The following is a 21887-nucleotide window of genomic DNA, read 5'->3' as shown; positions in this document are numbered from 1 at the left end:
TATATAATTAAAATGTATAACCAGTATACTCCTTTTAGAATATTTCTTTATTATTTAATAAACATTAAGAAAATGTTAATATATATTACACTCTCTAGTTATTTTGTTTATAAATATCAACATAGACATTAATAACCAAGTCGCAATGCAATCTTTTGAAAACATTAAAACTAAACTTTGTTCAGTCGTAGCTTTCATGAACTTAAAACATCTCTGTCATGAATTCACACACATATATATAACAAAATCTTTTTTATCAGCTGGTATAAAATTAAATTACTTATTTAATGAAATTTTTTTTATAGAATAAATATATTTTACGTGTGGATTATTACTCTCACCAACTATTTTTTCATGTAAATTTATTTTATGTACTTCTTATTTGGTGGGTAAAATTTCCACTTACCAAACGAAAGAAAAAGCTGAAAAGGGAAACATAAAAGAGATCTACCTATCAATTATAAGATAAATTCTTGGTGCACCATATTCATTCTACTCAATCTGTTTTTGAAAATGACAAAAATATTATTGAGCATAACAAAAGTAATCTTAAATAAAAAAGAGGGTGTGGATAAAAGGTTATTTTAAAAACTTTTTTTTCAAAAATATTCTGAATTTAAATTTCTGAAACACATTTTTAAATTGTAAAAATTCTTATCCGGAAATTTATGACAGGTAGAAGTTAAAATTGATATGGTTCAAGAAGAAGTTGTCCACTAACTATAATGGGTATGAAAATATGAAAAATGGGTAAAAATACAAATACAAAAGTAAAATAATTATTTAAAAAAAGTAATATAAAAAAGATTAATGTTTCAGATTTGTGAAATGCGGTTGCACAAAAAAGAAACAAGGCCTAAAGAAAAGGGGCTTAACGTCCACTTCTAAAGAAAACTACTTTTAAATTCAATGATGAAGAGCTGGACTAAGTAAGAGAAAACTAAAACAGAAATATTTTATTTCATAAATAAGATATTTTAATCATGTGGGCCTTCACGTCTTTCTGATGGCCCTTTAGTTATGGCCCACTATCACACGTTTCGAATATTTCAACAGAACACGAAAAGCCTATTTGTAACCATTTCAAACCCTAAGCCTTTGTTCATAGGGTTGAGTGCATGGGAGAAGGTTCCTATGTGACTGGATTAGTGGATGCGGATTTATTTTCTTATTTGAAAAAGCTTCTTCTTTGGAACATCTCTGTCGTGTGCGTTCTTTGTTTGAGTCTTCATTTCCAAAAATAGAGGTAACTATCCTATCAAGAACACCCATTCGTTTATTTCTTCACCTTTTCTGCCACACATTTCTTGTTTTGGCTAACGATCCTCAGGTCGTCGTTGCCGCTCTCACAGTCTCTAGGATTTTCCATCACTTGCTTTGCCATTATAAGGGTGTCTGAAGGTAAGGATGATGCATATGAAGAATAAAAAACCATAGGTTTTTCAGTTTGAAGAATACTTTGAGATTGAAACAATCACTTTTGGGGATTTTGCAACTGCAGGTTTAGGGTTTAATATTTATATTCTGCGTCTTCTCAGTAACCTGTTCTCACTAAAAAATTTCTTTTATTTTCTAAAAGTTTATAATAATGGGTGTTTTTTAGAATCCAAATCAAACTGTTGGGTTATATGGTTCTTTGTGTGTATGGAGTTTTTCGCGCTCAGGTATTTTTGTTCATCTTAAAGTGGTTTTTATTAGTGGTTGTACTTTTTGTGACTGTCTTGTGCTTCTAGATTTAAGCATCTCCATTGTACACCAAAAAATAAATTCGTGTTCATTATGCATGTTGTGTGTATTATTGATTATGTTGCTAGGTTTTACACAATACTAGTTGGCATATGCAGTTCATATTTTAGATTTATTTAATTATTTAGTTACTTTTGTAATTCTCTTTTTACAGGTTACAAGAGGGAAACCAATTTGGACAGATTCAAAGTGTGTTTGCTATAGGCTATTTTCCTGTCAGTACATTTGGATAAAGTGCAGGTATAGATTCCTTCCCTCTAACATGCATTATTTTTATATTAACATTTTCTCAATATTTATTAAATGATAAAGAAATATTCTAAAAGGAGTATACTGGTTACATTTTTTAATTATTTATTTTTGTCCAAATTAAGAAACTTGTACAATATATACATCTTATATATTAGTTAATAGATCAAATGGAATGTTTATGGATGAGATACTATTTAATATAAATAAAAAAATATTAATTACATTAGAGATATAAAACATACTAACTAATTTTAAGTAATGTAAATAATTACATTATTAATTAGCTTTTTCTTACCAATGCTTAAAAATGATTTCAATGCTAGATTAGCTTAGATTTTGATAAATTGAATTTGAAGGAAACTATTAGTGTTTAATAACAAATTTATTTAAATAATCAAGTAAATTTACTAAGTATAAATGTAAATATGTTTTTAAAATATCTAATTAGCTGGCTGCGTATGTACCAAAAGTTAATTATAATTATAAATATCAATGTTTTTATTTTTGATATAGTCTATGCGATAAATTTGTTATACCAAATAGAAAATTAAGAGATATGCCATAAATCAATAATATCTATAATACTTTTTGATTAAAGATAAGTATTAGATATGGCTCATAAACGAAATGGTCCATTATTAACATTGGAGATAAGCATTGTTAGACAAGACAAGTAATGTTTTTATCAGTATTACATTCTATACTCATTCTCTCAATGCAAAGTAATTGGAGAATCTTTTCAGGTTTACTTTGGTACAAGCACTCAGAAGACCAAAGCTAAAATCCCAAAATTCACTGTCAAGGCATGGATATGACAAAAGAAGGTATCGAAGCTAGGCTCAAGGCTTTCCCAAGCAGTACAGCTGCGGGACAGCAAACACAGATCGAGGAATCCATCCCAACTGGGTTGAGTCGGTCTGAGACTCCCTTAAGCGAAGTGGAGCTCATAGTAAGGAGTTTCTTAAACGAGACTTTACGATGACGGAAATCAACCCAAAGTACGCCCACGTTTCTGACACGATGGATATGAATGGAACGATGTCCTCATCGGATGATTTTCTGGACAACTCTCACTTAGGGAAGACAGCAATTCTCTTGGATAGATGTGACGACAAATTCATAGCTCGTTTGGGAAGAAAAACTATCCCAATGATGGTATCAGGGTTTTCTCAGCGGGCCGCAGGAGCAATCTTTGTACTGGCTTACGCTTTGAAGGACAGCGCAGACGGAGATTATGTTTTTGATATGCCCGCTGAGGCTCTCCTTCTTGAAGATATCTTATATGAAGAATTGCCAAATAAGATGCCGGCCACGAACAGAGCCCATGCACCTATGCCTAAAATGAATAACAACGCTGAAGAGGCTCAGGCATACAGTTACCTCGCTGCTTCTCTCTTAAGATTGTTCAGAACAAATGAAGACAACTACATTGGAGCATTTAACCACATCGTTACAGAATACTCTCGATTCTACAACAAACAGATGCCAATAGCCCCTCCTCAGCCAACACTAGAAGGCATTCGGACTCTATCCAATTATTTTTCAGGCGACAGTGTCTTCAAGACCACCTTGTTCAGGATATTATACTGTGGGGGCGGAATAAAAAAAGCTAAGAGGCTAAGAAGTTTTTTGTATGAGAGTCATCTGTCTTAAACAGGGATGCACATATGGAGCATCTTTGGAAGCTTGGTTGATAAGCTTAACTGCAAACCTGCTGTTATTTTTAGGGCCCTAGAGTGCATAGAGTATGAGGAGCAATTGTCCTCTCTTGGGACAATGGTTGATCTAGCAGAAAGAAGTGATGGCCTCCACAAGAGGCGCATGTGGAGGTATGGAAGGCTATTTGATGAGTCCTTCATGCTCCCTTTGCAAACAAAAGGGTGTCCATCTCTTGTCTACATACTTGCCTCAGCTTTAAAGAGGATAGAACCCAACTCAAATAAAAATATATTGAATATTACACACTTTCAAGAGTTAACCACGGAGAGGAAGATTTACTTGGCAGCCGTTGGAGACAATCTGCTAAAATTCGTTAGGAGTAACAATAGTTGTTAGTGGACATGGACTATTTCGTTTATGTATAGGACTATGTGGACTATTTCGTTATGTGGATTATCAGAAGAGTATTACCTGATTCTCTACCTCTTTTATATGATATTACTTTTGGATTATTGTGTATCTTTTTATTTTTTATTTGGTATAACTGATTTATTGCGTAGGCTATGTCATAATAAAAACACTTATATTTTATAACTATAATTAACTTTACGTACATACGCAGCCAGCTAATTTGATATTTTAAAAACTTATTTACATTTACAATTAAAATTAAATTTACTTGATTATTTAAATAAATTTGTTTTTAAACACTAATCGTTTCTTTCAAAGTCTATTTATCAAAATCTACGCTATTCTAGCATTGAAATCATCTTTAAGCATATCATTTTTAAGCATGGGTAAAAAAAGGCTAATTAATAATATAATTATGTACATTCCTTAAAATTATTAAGTATGTTTTATATTTCTAATGTTGTTAATATTTTTTAGTTTATAATAATTAGTATCTCATCCATAAACATTCATTTCACCTATCTACTAATGTATAAAATGTTATTATACCTTGTTCGATAACAAATACCGAAGTGTCAGTGAGACTCTATATACTTATTTTAATTGGATTTTCTTACTCTCTTCTAGTCTCTCGATCTTCATAGTAAAGAAGACATATTGACGGTCAAGTTAGAAGAAATGAAATAAAAGTAAAGAAAAAAATATTTAAAAAAGATGATTATTTTAAAATAAATATTTTTTATTTATTTATATGAATTTTTAATTTAATAATAAAATATCCAGTTTAATTATACTACTTCTATTTTAAAACTATTTTTAAGGTTGGGTAATGTTTGTTAAAATTTAAAAGATTATAACTTATTTTTATCAAAAACTTAATAAGGTAAAAAAATCTATTTTAATAATAAAGGAAATTAAATTTATTTATTATAAAAGGAAGTAAAATACATTTAAATAAACAATTTCACATTTTAAAAGTAATATATTTATTAAAATAATGTTTATAATTATAGTATGAGTTAAGTTATTGGTAGTTTCAAAAATTTATTTGTACTAAAATCGGTAACTTAACAAATTTCCAGTATTTTTCCTCCACAAAATTTAATAAATATAATAACTTGGTATTTTCATACTGTGATTATTTTTAAATTATATTAACTTTGCATTATCACATGCTAGTCTAACTAAATTAATGGCATGTATTACATTAATTAAAAAGTCAGAATTATCAGCACCAAATTAATAGATTTATTAAATAACGGTAAGTCCCATCTTAAATTCCAAAGCCAAGTTTTCTCATAACTGCTCCAAACTAAATGTTAATTAATATTTATTCAAAAGGCTACATATTTCTAAAAGTTAAAAGTGACGTCGTATTGAAATGCTGGATTTTATTTTATTTTTTTATTTGTAAAATTCATTAAATTAATATTTTTTATATCAATTACACTCTTACATATATTTAATACAATCAAAATTTTAAATAATTTAAACATATATTGTGTGGATTCATCGATTAGAATATATATATATATATATATATATATATATATATATATATATATATATATTTGAAGCAGAGATGAAGGTGAAAATGAAGCAAAGTGTGAGCGAAAAAAGTGTAGGTGGAGAAAGCAATAATGAGTACTAAAATGTATTCCCATTAGTCAATCATAATAGGGTTTATTAATGGAAAAGGTTGAATGGGTGAATTGATTTCAACAGTTTTTGCTGCAGAAGCAGCGGCGACGGAGGCCTTCACATTTGCCACCGGTGAAACCTTCGGTGAGACACACGGTTGCACAGTTGTCGTTGCTGAAGCATAAACCTTTGAACGCTTGGCTTTCCGACCAACATAGTCTCGCCTCTGCTCTCTTCACCGCCACATCTGTTTAATCAATCCATTCGTTAACTTCACACCATTTCATTCACACAAACACAACTTAATTACTTTGTATCTATATCTTACCAGCGGCCAAGACTAAGAAGAGAAGGAAGATAAACCCAAGAGTTTTCCGCTCCATCACACGCCAATTCTTCAAGCTGTCCCTAACTCAAAGTGATGATATTGTTGCTCTTTCACCCTTAAACTTCTTTATATAATATCAAGTAGCTTCATCGGACGCGTAATGATATCATTACGCTGCCAACTCAAATTTTTTATACATTTATATTACAATTCTTAATACTAGTATTTATTTTAATGTTAATTCATATCATTTAATTTTAAATTTATTATTTATTATATATATTTATTTTTAAATCCATCACATCAAAATTGTATATAACTATAAAAATTATCAAAGTATTGTTTTTCATCTCGGATTGAGATGACAGAGATGGTTTCACATGCAAAGGTGGCACGTGTACGCATACCTCCATTTAGAAAAGGATAATGATACATTGATAATTCACATTTTTTATACAACCAGATTATAACTTCTAAATTTATTATTTTAATATTTTTTATATATTATTTAATTTTAAATTTATCATTTATTATATATATTTATTTTTAAACATATCTCACCATTAAAACTTGTATACAATTATAAGATTATTAAAATATCATTTTTTTTTATAAAGCTAACCCAATCTTTGGCATCGTGTGCTGGAAAGCTTGCGTTTTTTAGTTGCTACATTAAATACATTTATTGGGGGTTGAGTATTGTAATTTTAATTTGAAAAATGATAGTGTCACAATTTATATATAATTATTGATGTGATAAATTTAAAAATAAATATATATAATAAAAGGTAAATTTAAAATTAAATAATATGAAAAAATATTAAAATAATAGTATTAGAATTTGTATAAAAAAATATATAATTCTTCATGTATTATTATTTTTTTAATTTAAAGAAAATATTTAATTTCGACTAAAATATTAAGGTGGTAGTTGATGGGTGTTTCTTTTGTATAATTTTTTGTTGTTATGAATGTAAATTTTTGAATTTTTAAGGAAGTGGGGCAAATTTCTCTGTAGCTAAATAAGATTTTTTTGGAATAATTATAAATATAGAAAATTTATAGGATTCCGTAAGGAATTCATATCAATGTGGTACATTTATGACATATTAAAGATAAAGTTGTATTAAGATGTTTATTCTAAAATCATGTACCTTAAAATATCAGAAAAATTGTATCGCGTTGAATAATTTTTTTACATCCATTACTTTTTAAAAAACAATTATAATTTAGTAAAAAAGGAAAAAATTACCATATTTTCGTGAAACAGCCTAAATTTTTCTACTATGTAAATAACAGTGAAAAAAGTATCAATACTAAAATTGAATTATTTATGTGGATTTCTGTTGAGAGTTTTGCTAATGGAAAAGTGAAGCAGAAAGCAAAATTTGTAAAATCTATTGCCATATAATTAATATGAGTTTATTAAAATTAAAAAAAAATTGTTTTTATATAGAAATATTTTTCTTTGTACTTTCAAGAAGAGTTTCTTAGGTTATTTCTATAAATAAAAGTTATTTTGAATTCTTTGCTCACTTTCTTTTGGTCCCCCAGTGTCACATGTAAAACATGCTTTAAATATGCCTTTACTAATAAAAAAAATAGTCATTTAATTTTTATATATAGTAAAAATATAAAATTAAATATAATAAAGAATGGAAAAAAAATCACGATAAGGAAGTGAAACACAAAATCTTTTATTGATTTCTCACCTCTTCTATTTCATTTTTGAAGAAAAATAATAACTCTCTTTTATTATAGATCTCACAAGTCTTTTGAACATAAATTCTTTCTAGGAACGTAAAATGAAATTTTAATTGTTATGTATTTTCTATAATAAATTTTTAAATGTGACTTATTTATCATACATTTTTTATATTTTTTTAAATATTTAATTAGATTTTATAGTTCATTTTTTAGTGAATAAGAGAAGATTAATTTAAAATTTCTACTTCGAAATTTTGTTATGGATGCTCTAACTATCCATATTTCAATAATTTATCAACAATGCTTGAATTATATCATTCTTTGATAAAAACAAGAAAATGAATTACATGATTTGATTAATCACTTAATTTGTCTTATCTTAACTCTCTATATTCCTATAACTACAACAGAATCATAGTTTTGTTTAGTGAAGATTATAAAAATAAGATTACCAAATATAATGAAAGATTAATTTCTTATTGACAATATACTTATTTACATTGAAGAAGAAATAACTGGAGATTATTATTGACAGTTTTTAAAATATAATAAAAAAATAACAATCTTTTAGATATATCTGATTTTTTTTAGTTATAATTATGCTAAAATATTTACTATTTGTTATCTATACCTATATATAAATGGGATTCCCTCTTACTGTTCTTAAATTTTTTCCTATTTTATCATTAGATTAATATTTGATTTTATTTCATTATTTTGCTTATTGCGTTATTTTGTACTTTTTAAAAATATTAGAAATAGATTATCGGGAATTGAAAGATATGAATTATTTTAAAATTATGAAAGAGAAACAAATATTAGGAAATGTGAGTAGTGGCCAAAGTAGTGACAACAATTTTGAAATGTAACATCTCCTTTTTAACTTCTTTCATAAATCATAAATATTTTAACTCCCTACTTCTTGGGTTAACATCCATGATTTCCCTTTAACTGTTAACTTTTTATAGTCATTTAATAGTGCTTCCCCTTTAACTCCTTATAATAATTTATTATTTACATCTTTGTCTCCTCCTCCTTTTTGTTCTTCTATAATAATGTATTATTTACGTCTCTCTCTTCTTTTCCTTTTCTATTTTTTTTTCTGTTGGTTCTTCTATAATAATTTATTATTTAGTCTCTCTCTCTCTTCTTCCTTTTTTTATCTTTTTTTTTTCGTTCTTTTATAATAATTTATTATTTACGTCTCTCCTTTTCTGTAACTATACCAACCTTTTTAAAAATACGTGTATATTTAATTGTTGTGTAATAACAGAAACTGTTAGTAGATTTTAATTTGATTAAATTTTATATTTAATTATATAAAAATAAAAAAAATGCGGATACACGAGAGCGCCTGTGTGTCCGCTAGTATTAATAATATATATAAATTTTGAGTATATTTTCTCACTCAAATTTAATTTAATTAATGTAATAACTAATTATTTTAATTTTTAAAATTAATTTTTATTTAATAATTTTTTTATTAGGTATGACATGAATATTACGTATTAGATAAACCATTCTTTTAATAAGACATGCTCTCATAAAAAAGTTAACCACTAATTGACCCATTTTATTCATGATTTTTACGGATAAAAAAACTTTAATACCTACATTAATTTTAATAAATGTAAATAAAAACTATTATTATTATATTAGATTTATATAATGTGTTAAATCATATTATTTATATATATAATCTTTTATCTAATAGTACTAAAATCATTTTGAGTTACCGACGAATTTTACTGATGAATAACGACATTATCAACACAAATTCATTTGACATTTCGTCAATAACTTTGTTAAAGATAAAAAAAATATATTTTATTACAAGATATTGAACTAAAATTCAATGAATAGAGGAAATGTTAGTAATCACTACACCAAAATTATTTACTAATTTTTCTATGATTTTGTTATGAGATTATTCTTCTTACTATTAATTTTAATATTAACATTATTATTATAATTATTATTAATTTTATTAGTAAATTTTTTTATCAAGTTTATTAATATTATAATTATTAATAATATTATAATTTTACAATCATTCTTAGTTACAAATAAATATACAAATCAATTGTCATTCTCACATGTAATTTACACATTTGTTATGAGAGAAAGAATAAAATAAAACACCGTATTATTATTTTATTAGTGTTGGAGATTTACATCGATCGATTGATTAAAGATGAAGACATTTCATAATATATAACTGAGTGTAAATCTTACTTTATAAGTTATTTACGAGGTTGAGTTATGTTTAAAGTTAACTTCTCAATATGGTATAGGAGTCATTTAAATTAAAGTTTATCCAAAGGAAAGTTTGTTGAGCTTATCAGGTCACCCATTATCGTATTATTATTAAATCACTTATAAATATATTGTCTCACATATGAATTATCACTCTCGACACGTCAAAAATATATGGTCTCACATACGAGCTATCATCTCTCAACGCGTGAGAGGATGTATATAAATAAGATTTTATAAATCGATTTTATGAGATTGAGTTAAACTTAAATTCATTTTTCAATAATTAAAATAATAAAATATTGTGTTTCTTAGTTAGTTCACAAAAGAAACTAAATTCTTTCCATTTTTTATCTATTTTTATATGTTTTTTTTTAGAACAAGTCTAATAATTTTTTATAATTATAATAAAATATTTTTACAGTATACTATTGTATTTTTGGAGAATAATTGGATGTGAAAATCAATACTAAAATGTGTTGACGATAATTAATAATCGTTATAATATTAAACTGTGTAGAGAGAGAGGGGGAGGGGAGGGAGAAGATGATCGATGAATAGATGATAACAGATGTTTATTTATTGAAAGGGGTGAATGAGCGAATTAAGTTTAACAAATTATGGTGCAGAAGCAGCGGTGTCTGGCACCTTCACATTTCCCACCAGTAAAACCTTCGGTCAGACACACATTTGCACAATTCCGGTCATTGAAGCATAAACCCTTGAAAGAGTGGCTTGGTGACTCGCATAGTCTCGCCTCACTTTTCATCACGCCCATATCTATACCAAACAAATATCTTAGTCAAACACACAACTTATAACAAAAAACACAACACAAATTCACGTATCTTATATTACCAGAAGCAAAGATTACGAGGAGAACCAATGCAAACCCAAGTGTTGTTTTACTCCCCATATCGATCAGACTCAATTGTTCAAAGCTATAACTACTTGATAAAGAAGAAATTGGGTTCTTTCTCCTTTGCCTTCTTTTCTTTATATAGTGCTACTTGGACTGAGATATCAGATTTACTCAACAGCAAAGATGCCACGTGTTTGTGCCAAGAGACATGCAACTCACACACTTCTCATGCTGCTGTAAACCTTTCCCTTCTTAATTCTTTAATATACTTACTCTCTATTTTGTTTTTAATGGGAAAATATTTATTATATAAACTTCAAATATTTATACACATAAGGACAAAAGACAGCAAGGAAAAATAAATGTTTAATAAATTTATATAATAAATGGAGGTGGACCTTTATTCATTTTTGTTTTTGAGTAAATATTTTATTTTTTTACGAATTTTATCCAAAAAAAATCCCCCAAAACCAAAATTTATATATGAAATAAAAAAGTTATTCCTTTACTTAGTTAAACTTATATGAAATCAAACTTATTAGGAAACAATGACAATTTGACAGCCAACAAAATTATATAATTAGTTAATATTTACTACTTTACTTTTTTTTATAATTATGAAAATTTTCATTTTTAGTAATTATATTATTTTTAGAAACAGATTGTCTTGTTAATTAGAGGTTAAAATGTCATTTTAAAAAAAAAAAAAAACATATTAGCCTGGTTTATGAAGTAGTGGACCCCACTTACGCGGTTGCATGCAATTGTAAAGCATGTGCTACTGAGTTGTTACATTAAACACATTATGTGTGACTGTATGTATTCTGTTTTAAGTTTATAGCCCTCTAAGAAAGTTGTTTATATAAAGAATTTTTTTTCAACAAGAGATCCTTAAATTATTTTAAATAATAATGCTGGAATTCATTACCTCCTTGTTTTGATCCATTAGTATTACATTATCATTAAACAAAAATCAATTTTAAAAACTTTATAGTGACTAAATTAGAGACTAAATAAATTATTATTCTTTATATTAATTTTTATTATTGATAAATAGTTTCTAAATTAGTATCTAATTAGCTATCAAGTTTTTTTTACTAAATTTAGATTCTAAAAAGTTAGTAAGTAAAACATCGATAGTTAATTAGATACTAATTTAAAAATTATTTAATAATATAAACTAATTTAGAAACCAATAATTTTGTTAGTCTCTAATTTAGTTAATATAAAAAATAATTATAATTGTCTATAAAATTGATTTCTATTTCATGATTTTCTTGTACTGTTATGCATTAGATATATTGAAGTTTTTTTTATTTGTAACGGTTGGGAGTAGTCTTAGCTCAATGTTTCTTATTTAATTTATTTATTTTAATAAAAAAATAAATATTTAATTTTTTTATTTAATAGTTAAATTTGGTAAACCCTTTACTATTTTTAATGGCCTATGATATATTATATTTTTTTATATTTGTCTCCTTATTTCCCCTTAATTCGTTGTTTTTAAGAAAGTAAAAAAATAATTGGTTTTACCGGTGCCAATCAAACCCCACTTTAATGTAAAATTAAATTTTCATTATGAATTAAAGATCTCTTTAAGTTTATAATAACATAATAAATCTAGTGTATCATATTGGGAAAATGAGATTTATTTCTCCGTTGATATAAATACAAAATAGAAATTTATGAAATTCATAAGTATACAGAGAAAAATAGAATAATAAAAACAATAATCTTTAACGTAAAAAAAATCCTCAATTTAAGAAATAAAAACTTCTAGGATTTAGTTTAGGGAAAATATTTTCACTAAAGTATGATTACAAGATTTGTTTTTTTACTCTACTGGAGTAACATTTAATCTCACCCAACAATGATGAAATAAAATGTTTCTCTAGCATTTTATTAAAATTTTCAATCTCACTCTATGGTGAATATCAATTTTCTCATTTATTCTTTTTTGTTGTTCTTCTTACTTTATTGTGTTTATCTTTCTCACAAGTTTATTTTATATTTATTTTATATAAAAAAAGAAGAGAAAGGAAAACTTCTTAATAAAAGGGTAATAGATAATTAATATTTTTCTCATTTGTAAAATACATTTGAAAAGACTATCTTCAACTTTTTAGATTAAACTTCATAGTCTTCCATAATATATTCAATTAATTAATTACTAAAATTTATTAGTCATAGTATTCTATTAATTAAGGAAGATATCCAATATACATTAACACTACAAGAAAATCATTAAATAGAAACCAATTTTAGAGAAAAAAAAATGACTAATTGTTATAGTGACTAAATTAAAGACTATTTTAGAGACTAAAAAAATTATTGGTTTATAAATTAGTCTCTATTATTGATAAATATATAGTTTATAAATTAGTATCTAATTAGCTACTAAAATTTTTGCTACCAAATTTAGAATTTAAGTAATTGATACCTGGGTAGCAAATTATATATTAATTTAGAAACTATTTATCAATAATAGAAACTAATTTAGAAACCAATAATTTTGTTAGTCTCTAATATGGTCTCTAATTTAATCACAATAGTAACTAAATATTTTTGTCTCTAAAATTAGTTTCTATTTAATGATTTTCTTGTAGTGTGAAATATTATTTTGTTAAATTAGTTATAAAATTCGTATTTTAAATAGTTAAAAAATCATAACATAAAAAAACAATTTAATACATGCACTATTATAAAATCTTCAAATAGAAACCAATTTTAGGGACAAAAAATGATTAATTAATTGTTATAGTGATTAGGTTATATACTATTTTAGAGAATACAAAAATTATTAATATCAAATTGATTTATATTATTGATAAATAATTTCGAAATTGATATCTAATTAGTTAACATAATTTTAGTTATTAACTATCTAGATTATAAAATTGATAGCTAATTAAATACTAATTTAGAAACTATTAATTAATAATTTTTTAATCTATAAAATAATATCTAATTTATTCAATATAATAAGTAATTATTTTTTTAAAATTAATTTTTATTTAATTATTTTCTTTTAACGATGAGTTTTATAATATTGGTTAGAGGGAGAAGATCATCATTATATTTTCTATAAAAATTTTGTATAAGGTTCAGTTTATTAACTTGATTCTTTCGCTGATAAAATTAGAAAACAAAAAGGAACTATTGAATTAAAAATATCAACACTGCCATTTAAAACTCGTACTATTTTTCGTTTGAAATTACTTGAAAGTTTTCTGCGTTCGTTTTCCAGTGTCATGCATTCAAAATATGTTTTAGCGTTCACTGTCACGGAGAAAGAAAGGCAGAATTAACAGTCCATTAACTAATCCTTATCCTAACACCATTTTAAATCGATTAATCTTGCTAATGGAGAAATATATAAGATGGTATCATATATATATTTATTACTGGTAGAAGATGTTATTAGATATGACACTTGGTATGGTGTGAGCCCTGTATAGTAATGGATGAATCTCAACAATTTTTGGTGCAGAAGCAGATGTGACTGAGGCCTCCGCAGTCGCCGTCGTCAAAACCATCGCCCTTGCAGTAATTTGCACAGATGTCGTTGCTGTAGCATGCACCAGTGTACTTCCGGCTTTTAGTCCGGCAAATTTTCCCCTCTGCTCCCTTCACCGCCACCTCTGCTTCATTCATTCATTCTTCAATTAAGAAAAACAATTCTATTGTATCAAATTAATAATGAACACGCAAAATAGGTTAATCTTAATTACCAGCAGCTAAGACAAGGAAGAGCACGAACAAAAACCCCAATGTTTTCCTCTCCATTAGATGAGAATCTATATATAAACAGATAGAAATATGGTATTGAATGGTTGAAGCTCTGGCTATGGCAGGAATGGAGGAAAATGTTGTGTTTTGGAAGTTCTTATATAGAGATTGCACTTGGAATCAGAGTTTCACGTAGCCTTACAAAACGACACTTTTTCACACACAAAAGAATGCCACGTCAATGAATAGACATGTGTCCTAGTCTTTTCAAATTTATAAATGATGTTTAAATATAAATATATATATATATATATATATATATATATAATAAAGGATAAATTAGAATTAATTATAAATTATAGGTTGCCCACGTATCATCACTTTTTCAATTCAGATTTATTGTCTATTTAAATTTTCTGAAAGAAAAATATTAATTTGAAAAATGCATATGGAAACACATCCGTTTAGAATTGTGATTTTATCAAAATTGTTTAATTTTAATAAAAATGTATTCTTCAAAATTGATGTTGGATTGTGAATATATTATTGCAAAAATTATTAAATAAAAAATATTTTTATGTATTAAAATAATTAATTACTATATTAATATTATTTAATAAACTAAAAAATTATTAGTATTTAAAAGTAGTTTATCTAATTATTTAATTATAAATTTTTTAGATATAACTAATTTAAAATTTAAAATATTAATAACTAAAATCTTAATAATTAATTTAAATATCAAGATTAGTTTTATTAATTTTTTAAAGATTAATTTAAATGTAAAATATTAATAACTAAAATTTTAGTAGTTAATATAGAAATCAATAATTTTGTAATCTTTAAATTAGTCATTATAGTAATTAATTATTTTTTATTTCTAAATTTAGTTTGTATTTAATTATTTTGTAGTGTATCGACACTATCACTGTTAAAAAATCATGAAAGAGAAATCAATTTTTATAAACAAAAATAATTAGTTTCAATAGTAACTAAATTAGAGACTATTTTAGAAACTAAACATTTAGTTTCTAAATTAGTTTATATTATTGTTAAATAGTTTTTAAATTGGTATTTAATTAGCAACCAAAATTTTTGCTACCAAATTTATAAACTAAATAATTGGTAGTTAAAACCTTGGTTGCTAATTAGATAACAATTTAGAAACTATTTCATAATAATAGAAATTAATTTAGAAACTATTTCACAATAATAGAAATTAATTTAGAAACAATTTTTTTTTTAATTTCTAAAATGGTGTCTAATTTAATTACTATTGCAACAAATTATTTTGATATCTAAAAATTGGTTTCTATTTCATGATTTTCTTGTTGTGTATTTGATTGTATCATATTAATTTTTATTTTATTTCAATGTTTTTATTTATATTTTATTTTATTATTGAGAGAAATATATATATATATATATATATATATTTATTTAAAATAGACAAAATAAATTCTGTTTTTATGATTTAGAATTTTCTTGTAGACTCTGAGTCAATGAAAATTTAATAAAAGAAAAAAACGACCTCATATTCTGTGCTATTTTAACGTTTGCTTCTTGTTTATTGGTCAAGGAAACGTACACATGTTAATTGCTATATTAAGTGGGTCTAATGTGATTTTACTTTTAAGAGGAAAGTCCATTTGTATACTTCTTTTCAGCAGGAATAGAACAGGTATCTAACCGTTGTATTTGCATAAGTATGTAAATATTTGTATACATCTTTATAATTATTTTTTAAAATTAATTCTTTAATTTTTTTATTAAATATCAATTAATTTAAAAATACAAAATAATTAATTATTATATTTATTAACTTAAATACTATTTTATAAACTAACAAATTATTAATTATCTAAATCTTAATGATATTTATTCAATAAATACTAGTTGTTCTAACAAGATGTTTGAAGTAAGAAACTCTTGTTATTTTTCTTTTCACGACTTTTCGGTCTCTGGATAACAATTTGGACTTATGATTATATGGACTTGGGCTCACTTTCAACTATTAGACGTGGAGGTTGTTGGATTTGGGTTTATTCTTAGTTGTTAGATTTGGACTCACGGTCTCTGGATAACAATTTGGACTTATGATTATATGGACTTGGGCTCACTTTCAGCTACTAGACGTGGAGGTTGTTGGATTTGGGTTTATTCTTGGTTGTTAAATTTGGACTCACTCTCGGTTGGATGTACCTGCAAGGTACTCTGATGAGAAAGTCAGAATCAATTTGTTTAATTAATCTAAAAAACATTATACATTCATGTTAAACATATTATCTATTTAAAGTGTTCATTACATAGTAATGTTTAACCTAAAAATTTTTATTTAAATAAAAAATGTTTATTATTGAATTTTATTAACTTAATTGGGTTTTAACTTTTTACACCCTTACGGGTGCACTATTCACGCTGAGAGATGTGAGAGTGCACCCACGTTTGTTTCTAGTAATTGGTAAGGGGGGAGGAGCTTTTTGGTGCTTCTCATTTATAAAGAGAAAGTGGAAAGAAAAGAAAGCCATATATGCTTTTGAATATTTACATTTTTACCCTTAATAAGAATAAAAAATACATTTAAATATTTAAATTCTAAAATTATAAATAATAGAATTCAATCATATATTATAATAATCTAGATTTTGATTTATTAATGAAAATACAAAATCTATTTAAATATTTAAATTCTAAAAATATAAATAATAGAATTCCATTTTAATAGAAAATTTTATTTAAAGTAAACTGTAAATATCCAAAAAAATATTAATATATTTATAATAAAAAAATATTAAATATATTTTTAATAAAAAATACTTATATACCTTAAAATGTAAATATATTTATAATAAAAAAAAGTATTACTAATATTAACAATATAAATATTAAAATAATAAATTGAAAATTTATGATATATTTTTAATTAAATATTATTTATTTAATGTATTAGTTATAATTTTAATTCAATACTAGTATAAATAAATAACTACACTGATCATTACAAATTACAAATCAATTAATAAGAGAAAGAATTTTTTAATGATAATTAATATATTGCAAATTTTAAACAAACGATGTGAGATATTAACTTTTTTAATAAGTTTCCTACCAATAAAATATTTTTAATAAACCTATAGTTTATAGTTTTTTTACGGTTACTTATCTTTATCCAATTATATTATTTAGATAACTGATACATATGTGTAAATATATCAGAATATTTTATAACGGTTATGACCATATACAATGTAAAAACGGTCTACTCTCTAATTAAAAAGATATTCTCATTTCTGTCATTTCAAAAGAAATTTTCAGATATATTTATATTTTTTTAAGTATCAATGTTTTACGCATTAGAGATAAAATAAAGCATAATTTCTCAAACCACAAAAATCTGACTAGCTTGAAGGTCTTGGTTCGTCTATACTATTTCCCTAATTACAAAACATATATTTTTTTCTTCATTTTAAGCTATTTTAAATATTATTTCATTGATTATTGAGACCAAATTACCCTTATTAATTTTAAAATTTTAATTTTAGTATCAGTATTTCCTCTTTAAGTGAGAAATTTGATGCTATTACTTATTCAATAATATAGCGGAGAATATGTCTGTTGTGTCTAAACTTCAGAAGACACGATTTTGAAACCCCATAGCTGTTCCATCTGAACTTAAAGTGAAGATTCATTTTCTTTTGTACAAACTACTCTATTTTGAAGTCTAAGTATTCGATCATGTCTGCATGTACAACACAATTCAGAAGTTTATCAATGGAGGGCAGCAAAACCCACCATTTCTCACTTCATCCATGGAGAAAAAGGCACCAGCAATGCAAAACTTATTTCCATTACATATATAAACCACAGATAAAACTGATTACACCATCAGCAGAACAAGAAGATGGAGCCATAACTAGATCACAACATCATACTTGCTCGCCACACTGCGTTAATGAAAGACACATGCAGGCCATATAGATATATATGATGGCCATAAATATAACTACTTAGCCACTAATTAAGCACCCCAACCCCATTCTACATAGGCATAGTACTAGTAGTGGTGGTGCTATATTTATTTATGATCACATAATATGATATATGAAAAGGGTTTTGTTGTTAACTTCAACAGTTCAGTACGCAAAAGCAGCGGCGAGTGAGGCCTTGGCACTTGCCTCCGATGTAGCCTACATTCCTGCATGAACGTGCACAGGTGAAATCAGCTATGCATCTTCCCCACCCCTCCTTCTTTGTGAAGCAAGTTTTCGCTTCTGCTTTCTTCACCGCCACATCTGATTTCACATTGATCACTCAAATGGTTAATCAAGAGTTCGTCACACACATGTATATATTGCAAGGAACTATATATGCATCTTACCAGAAGCTAAAACAAGGAGGAACAAGAACAAGAAGCTGAGTGTTTTCCTCTCCATGAGTGATGAATTGTTGAGGTGGAAGTGAAGAAAGTGTGGGTGTTGAGATGTTGTTATATAGAGTGAATGTGGGAGAGAATGGGTAAGAGGTGGAAGATAAGTGTGACATGCAAAGGAACTACGTGTGCGTAGAGAAGGGTTGTAAGCTGCCACGATAAGGTTTGTGGAAACGCAGGTCCAATGGGAGAACAACAGAATGACCACACACATCGGTGCCATTGTAAGGTGTGCTTCTTGATACCTTCAACAGATTTATTGTGCCTCTGTGTAGGTTTACTTTTCAGATTGTACATTGAAATTTTCAAGGAAATTAATGGTTGAGTGGAAAATCGAGGTATGCATGCAAATCTTTTTTGGAGCTTTGTTCTACACTGTGTGTGATGTTCATGTAACAAAGAAATCCATGGTAGATGTCTACTTTAGGAAAATTCGTTCCATCATCAATAAGTTGGGGAACCAAAAATATTCAAAATAAGATCATTTTTTGTCCTTACTTAAGATTTTCTTCTAAATAAAATACGCTTGCATAAAATAACAATTTGTTTATTAGGTTGAATTTGGTATCAATAATAAGAAGATTTTGTAGGTTTCACAATTTTTATTTGATAGTTTTCTCATAATTTATAATTTTGATCAATAAATTCTAACAAATTTAAAAGTGTGTTAGAAAAAATAAGTTAAAACAAATGGTACATTTTCCACTACACTATATGTGTGTTTGGGTTAGAGTTCAGTTGAATTCTAACCCATTTTTTTTAATCCGTCTTTTTTACTTGGTATCCATAAAACACTAAATATTTTGGGAGAAATTGCAAAAGCTTCTTTTAAATTATTATTTTTCTAACATTTATCAATTTTTACGTTATGCACGTGTTATCCCTTTTATGATTAAAATAAGGAACGATAATACATCATTGATGTATTGTTTATGGAATGAAACTACTAAAAATGTATCTTTCTATATAAATTTCTCATTATAATGTTTTGTGTTTAGTTTGAGGTGGGATCTATGGGGAGGAGAGGGAGTGAATATGTGTGAGAATGTGTGAGTTGTTTGGATTAAGAGATGATAGAGTGAATTTGTGAAAATGATTTATTGAATTTTGTGAGTGATAGAATAGTTAGAAGGGAATTTATAAATTATTTTAAAGGTGTAAAATGTAAGTTTATAAATTTACTCCTGTTATTAATTTTTTTAATAATGAGTTACGGTATATTTTTCTTTTTTTAGGTTTGAGTTAATTTTTTTTTCTAATATATAATATTCATAATTATTCTTATTTTGTAATAAAAAATAATTTTGTATTAAATTCAAATAAATTTATTAAATATATTAAAATTTATGAAAATAGGGTTTATTATTATCTATATATATGTTTTGTTGATATTATAATTTTATTTTATTATTTATAATTATATGTTGTTATTAATAGTATAATTAAGTAATTTTGAAATTATTAAACAAATATAACTAATATTTAAATTTTTATATTGTATATATATATAGTTATATTAATAATTATAATAGTTATATTTATGAAATGATCTATATCATTTCATGCAATGTTTCAAAATTATATTTTAAGGGTATTAACGTAAAATACTCATATCATATGTGGACATCACTTTCTAATCTTTGTATATGTGAGAGTAAAGAAAAATTCATGTAACCTTCTTCCCTATCCTCACCTCCAAACGTGCTAATCCAAACAAAGGATTCTTCCACTCGTCCATCTTCACTCCCACTTCATCGACAGATCATCCATTAGTGTATACATTTTTTATTTTTTATTTTATTTTAATTATAGTTTAAAATAGAAAAGTAAAAATAAAGTATCAAGTATATTAGTGCAACACATTAAAAAAGACTTGTATTTTTCAATAATAAAAATATATTATAAACTATCCACTATTTTTTATATAACCATTATTAGTAATTGTATATTTTTTAAAAATAAAAAATATAGAACCACAAAAAAAATCATTAGTTAATCCGCGGCTTCAAGGTTAACAGGCTAACAATTAAGTAATATTTTATAGGTTTAATTACCTTTTTCGTCCCTATATTTATAGTCAATTTGGTACAATGGTTTTTGAAAAATTCAATTTGGTTCCTAAGTTTTTAAAAATGTATTCAAAATGGTCCTTTCTGTTAAATATCACCAAACGGCGTTAAGTGGTGCTTATGTGGCAGACACGTGTAAGTTACGTGGATGGTGCTTACATTACTTTAGTGAATACTGAATTAGGGTTTAGGTTATTCAAATTGGGGATTTTGAATTTCTGATTTAGGATTTCTAATACGAGGATTGCTCCCCTAGTTGGATTTTGTGGTGCGCTTCCCTGCTTCGATTCCATTCGGATGTGTGCTCCCCTCATTCGATTTTGTGGTGCGATCGTGAGTTACAATGGTGAGTTGCGTTCCCATGGTCGATTTGGAGAAGCGATTATGTGGTGCGGTCCAAAGGTGGTGAAGGGGCAACGATTGTGATCCAGACCGTGGTGTCGTTTTGTGGTTGCTCCTTTATAAGGTTAGTAATTTTTGACTTAGTTTCAGAGTGGTTCTGTTTTTTATTACTTTTAGAGAACATATACAGAGTTGTTTATGATGTAGGGGATCACAGAATTGAATGAGGGGAGCACACCTCCAAATGGAATCGAAGCAGGGAAGCGCACCATAGAATCCAACCTGGGGAGCAATCCTCGTATCAGAAACCCTAAATCAGAAATTCGAAATCCCCAATTTGAATAACCTAAACCCTAATTTAGTATTCACCAAAGTAATGTAAGCACAATCCACGTAACTTACACGTGTCTGCCACATAAGCACCACTTAACGTCGTTTGGTGATATTTAACAGAAA

The 21887-nt window shown here is 26.2% G+C and overlaps 3 protein-coding genes and 1 pseudogene across 4 annotated transcripts; 1 reads left to right on the top strand and 3 right to left on the bottom strand.

Moving 5' to 3' along the window:
- Positions 1 to 1102: 1102 nt before the first annotated feature.
- Positions 1103 to 4072, top strand: LOC137809805 (uncharacterized; annotated as a pseudogene). The gene is made up of 3 exons (XR_016519052.1): positions 1103 to 1401; positions 1901 to 1986; positions 2742 to 4072. The product of XR_016519052.1 is annotated as an uncharacterized LOC137809805 (transcript).
- A 1647-nt stretch (positions 4073 to 5719) lies between these two features.
- LOC150029195 (defensin Tk-AMP-D5-like) lies at positions 5720 to 6178 on the bottom strand. The gene is made up of 2 exons (XM_090299023.1): positions 6038 to 6178; positions 5720 to 5956 (listed from the first exon to the last, which is right to left on the bottom strand). The coding sequence occupies exons 1-2, from the start codon at positions 6090 to 6092 to the stop codon at positions 5787 to 5789; spliced, it is 225 nt and encodes a 74-aa protein (XP_090155149.1). The 5' UTR covers positions 6093 to 6178; the 3' UTR covers positions 5720 to 5786.
- An 8060-nt stretch (positions 6179 to 14238) lies between these two features.
- On the bottom strand, positions 14239 to 14713 carry LOC150029194 (defensin Tk-AMP-D1.1-like). The gene is made up of 2 exons (XM_090299435.1): positions 14594 to 14713; positions 14239 to 14503 (listed from the first exon to the last, which is right to left on the bottom strand). Exons 1-2 carry the CDS (start codon positions 14646 to 14648, stop codon positions 14334 to 14336), a joined length of 225 nt encoding a protein of 74 aa, XP_090155561.1. The 5' UTR covers positions 14649 to 14713; the 3' UTR covers positions 14239 to 14333.
- Positions 14714 to 18422: 3709 nt separating this feature from the next.
- LOC137812540 (defensin-like protein 2) lies at positions 18423 to 19066 on the bottom strand. Its single transcript, XM_090299024.1, has 2 exons — positions 18970 to 19066; positions 18423 to 18883 (listed from the first exon to the last, which is right to left on the bottom strand). Exons 1-2 carry the CDS (start codon positions 19022 to 19024, stop codon positions 18717 to 18719), a joined length of 222 nt encoding a protein of 73 aa, XP_090155150.1. The 5' UTR covers positions 19025 to 19066; the 3' UTR covers positions 18423 to 18716.
- Positions 19067 to 21887: the final 2821 nt, after the last annotated feature.

This window comes from Phaseolus vulgaris, chromosome 2 (genome assembly GCF_051622355.1).
Source record: "Phaseolus vulgaris cultivar YP4 chromosome 2, ASM5162235v1, whole genome shotgun sequence".
Taxonomy (NCBI): Eukaryota; Viridiplantae; Streptophyta; class Magnoliopsida; order Fabales; family Fabaceae; genus Phaseolus; species Phaseolus vulgaris.
The sequence above is the reverse complement of the archived record's forward strand: the minus strand, read 5'-3'. Positions and strand labels throughout refer to the sequence as shown.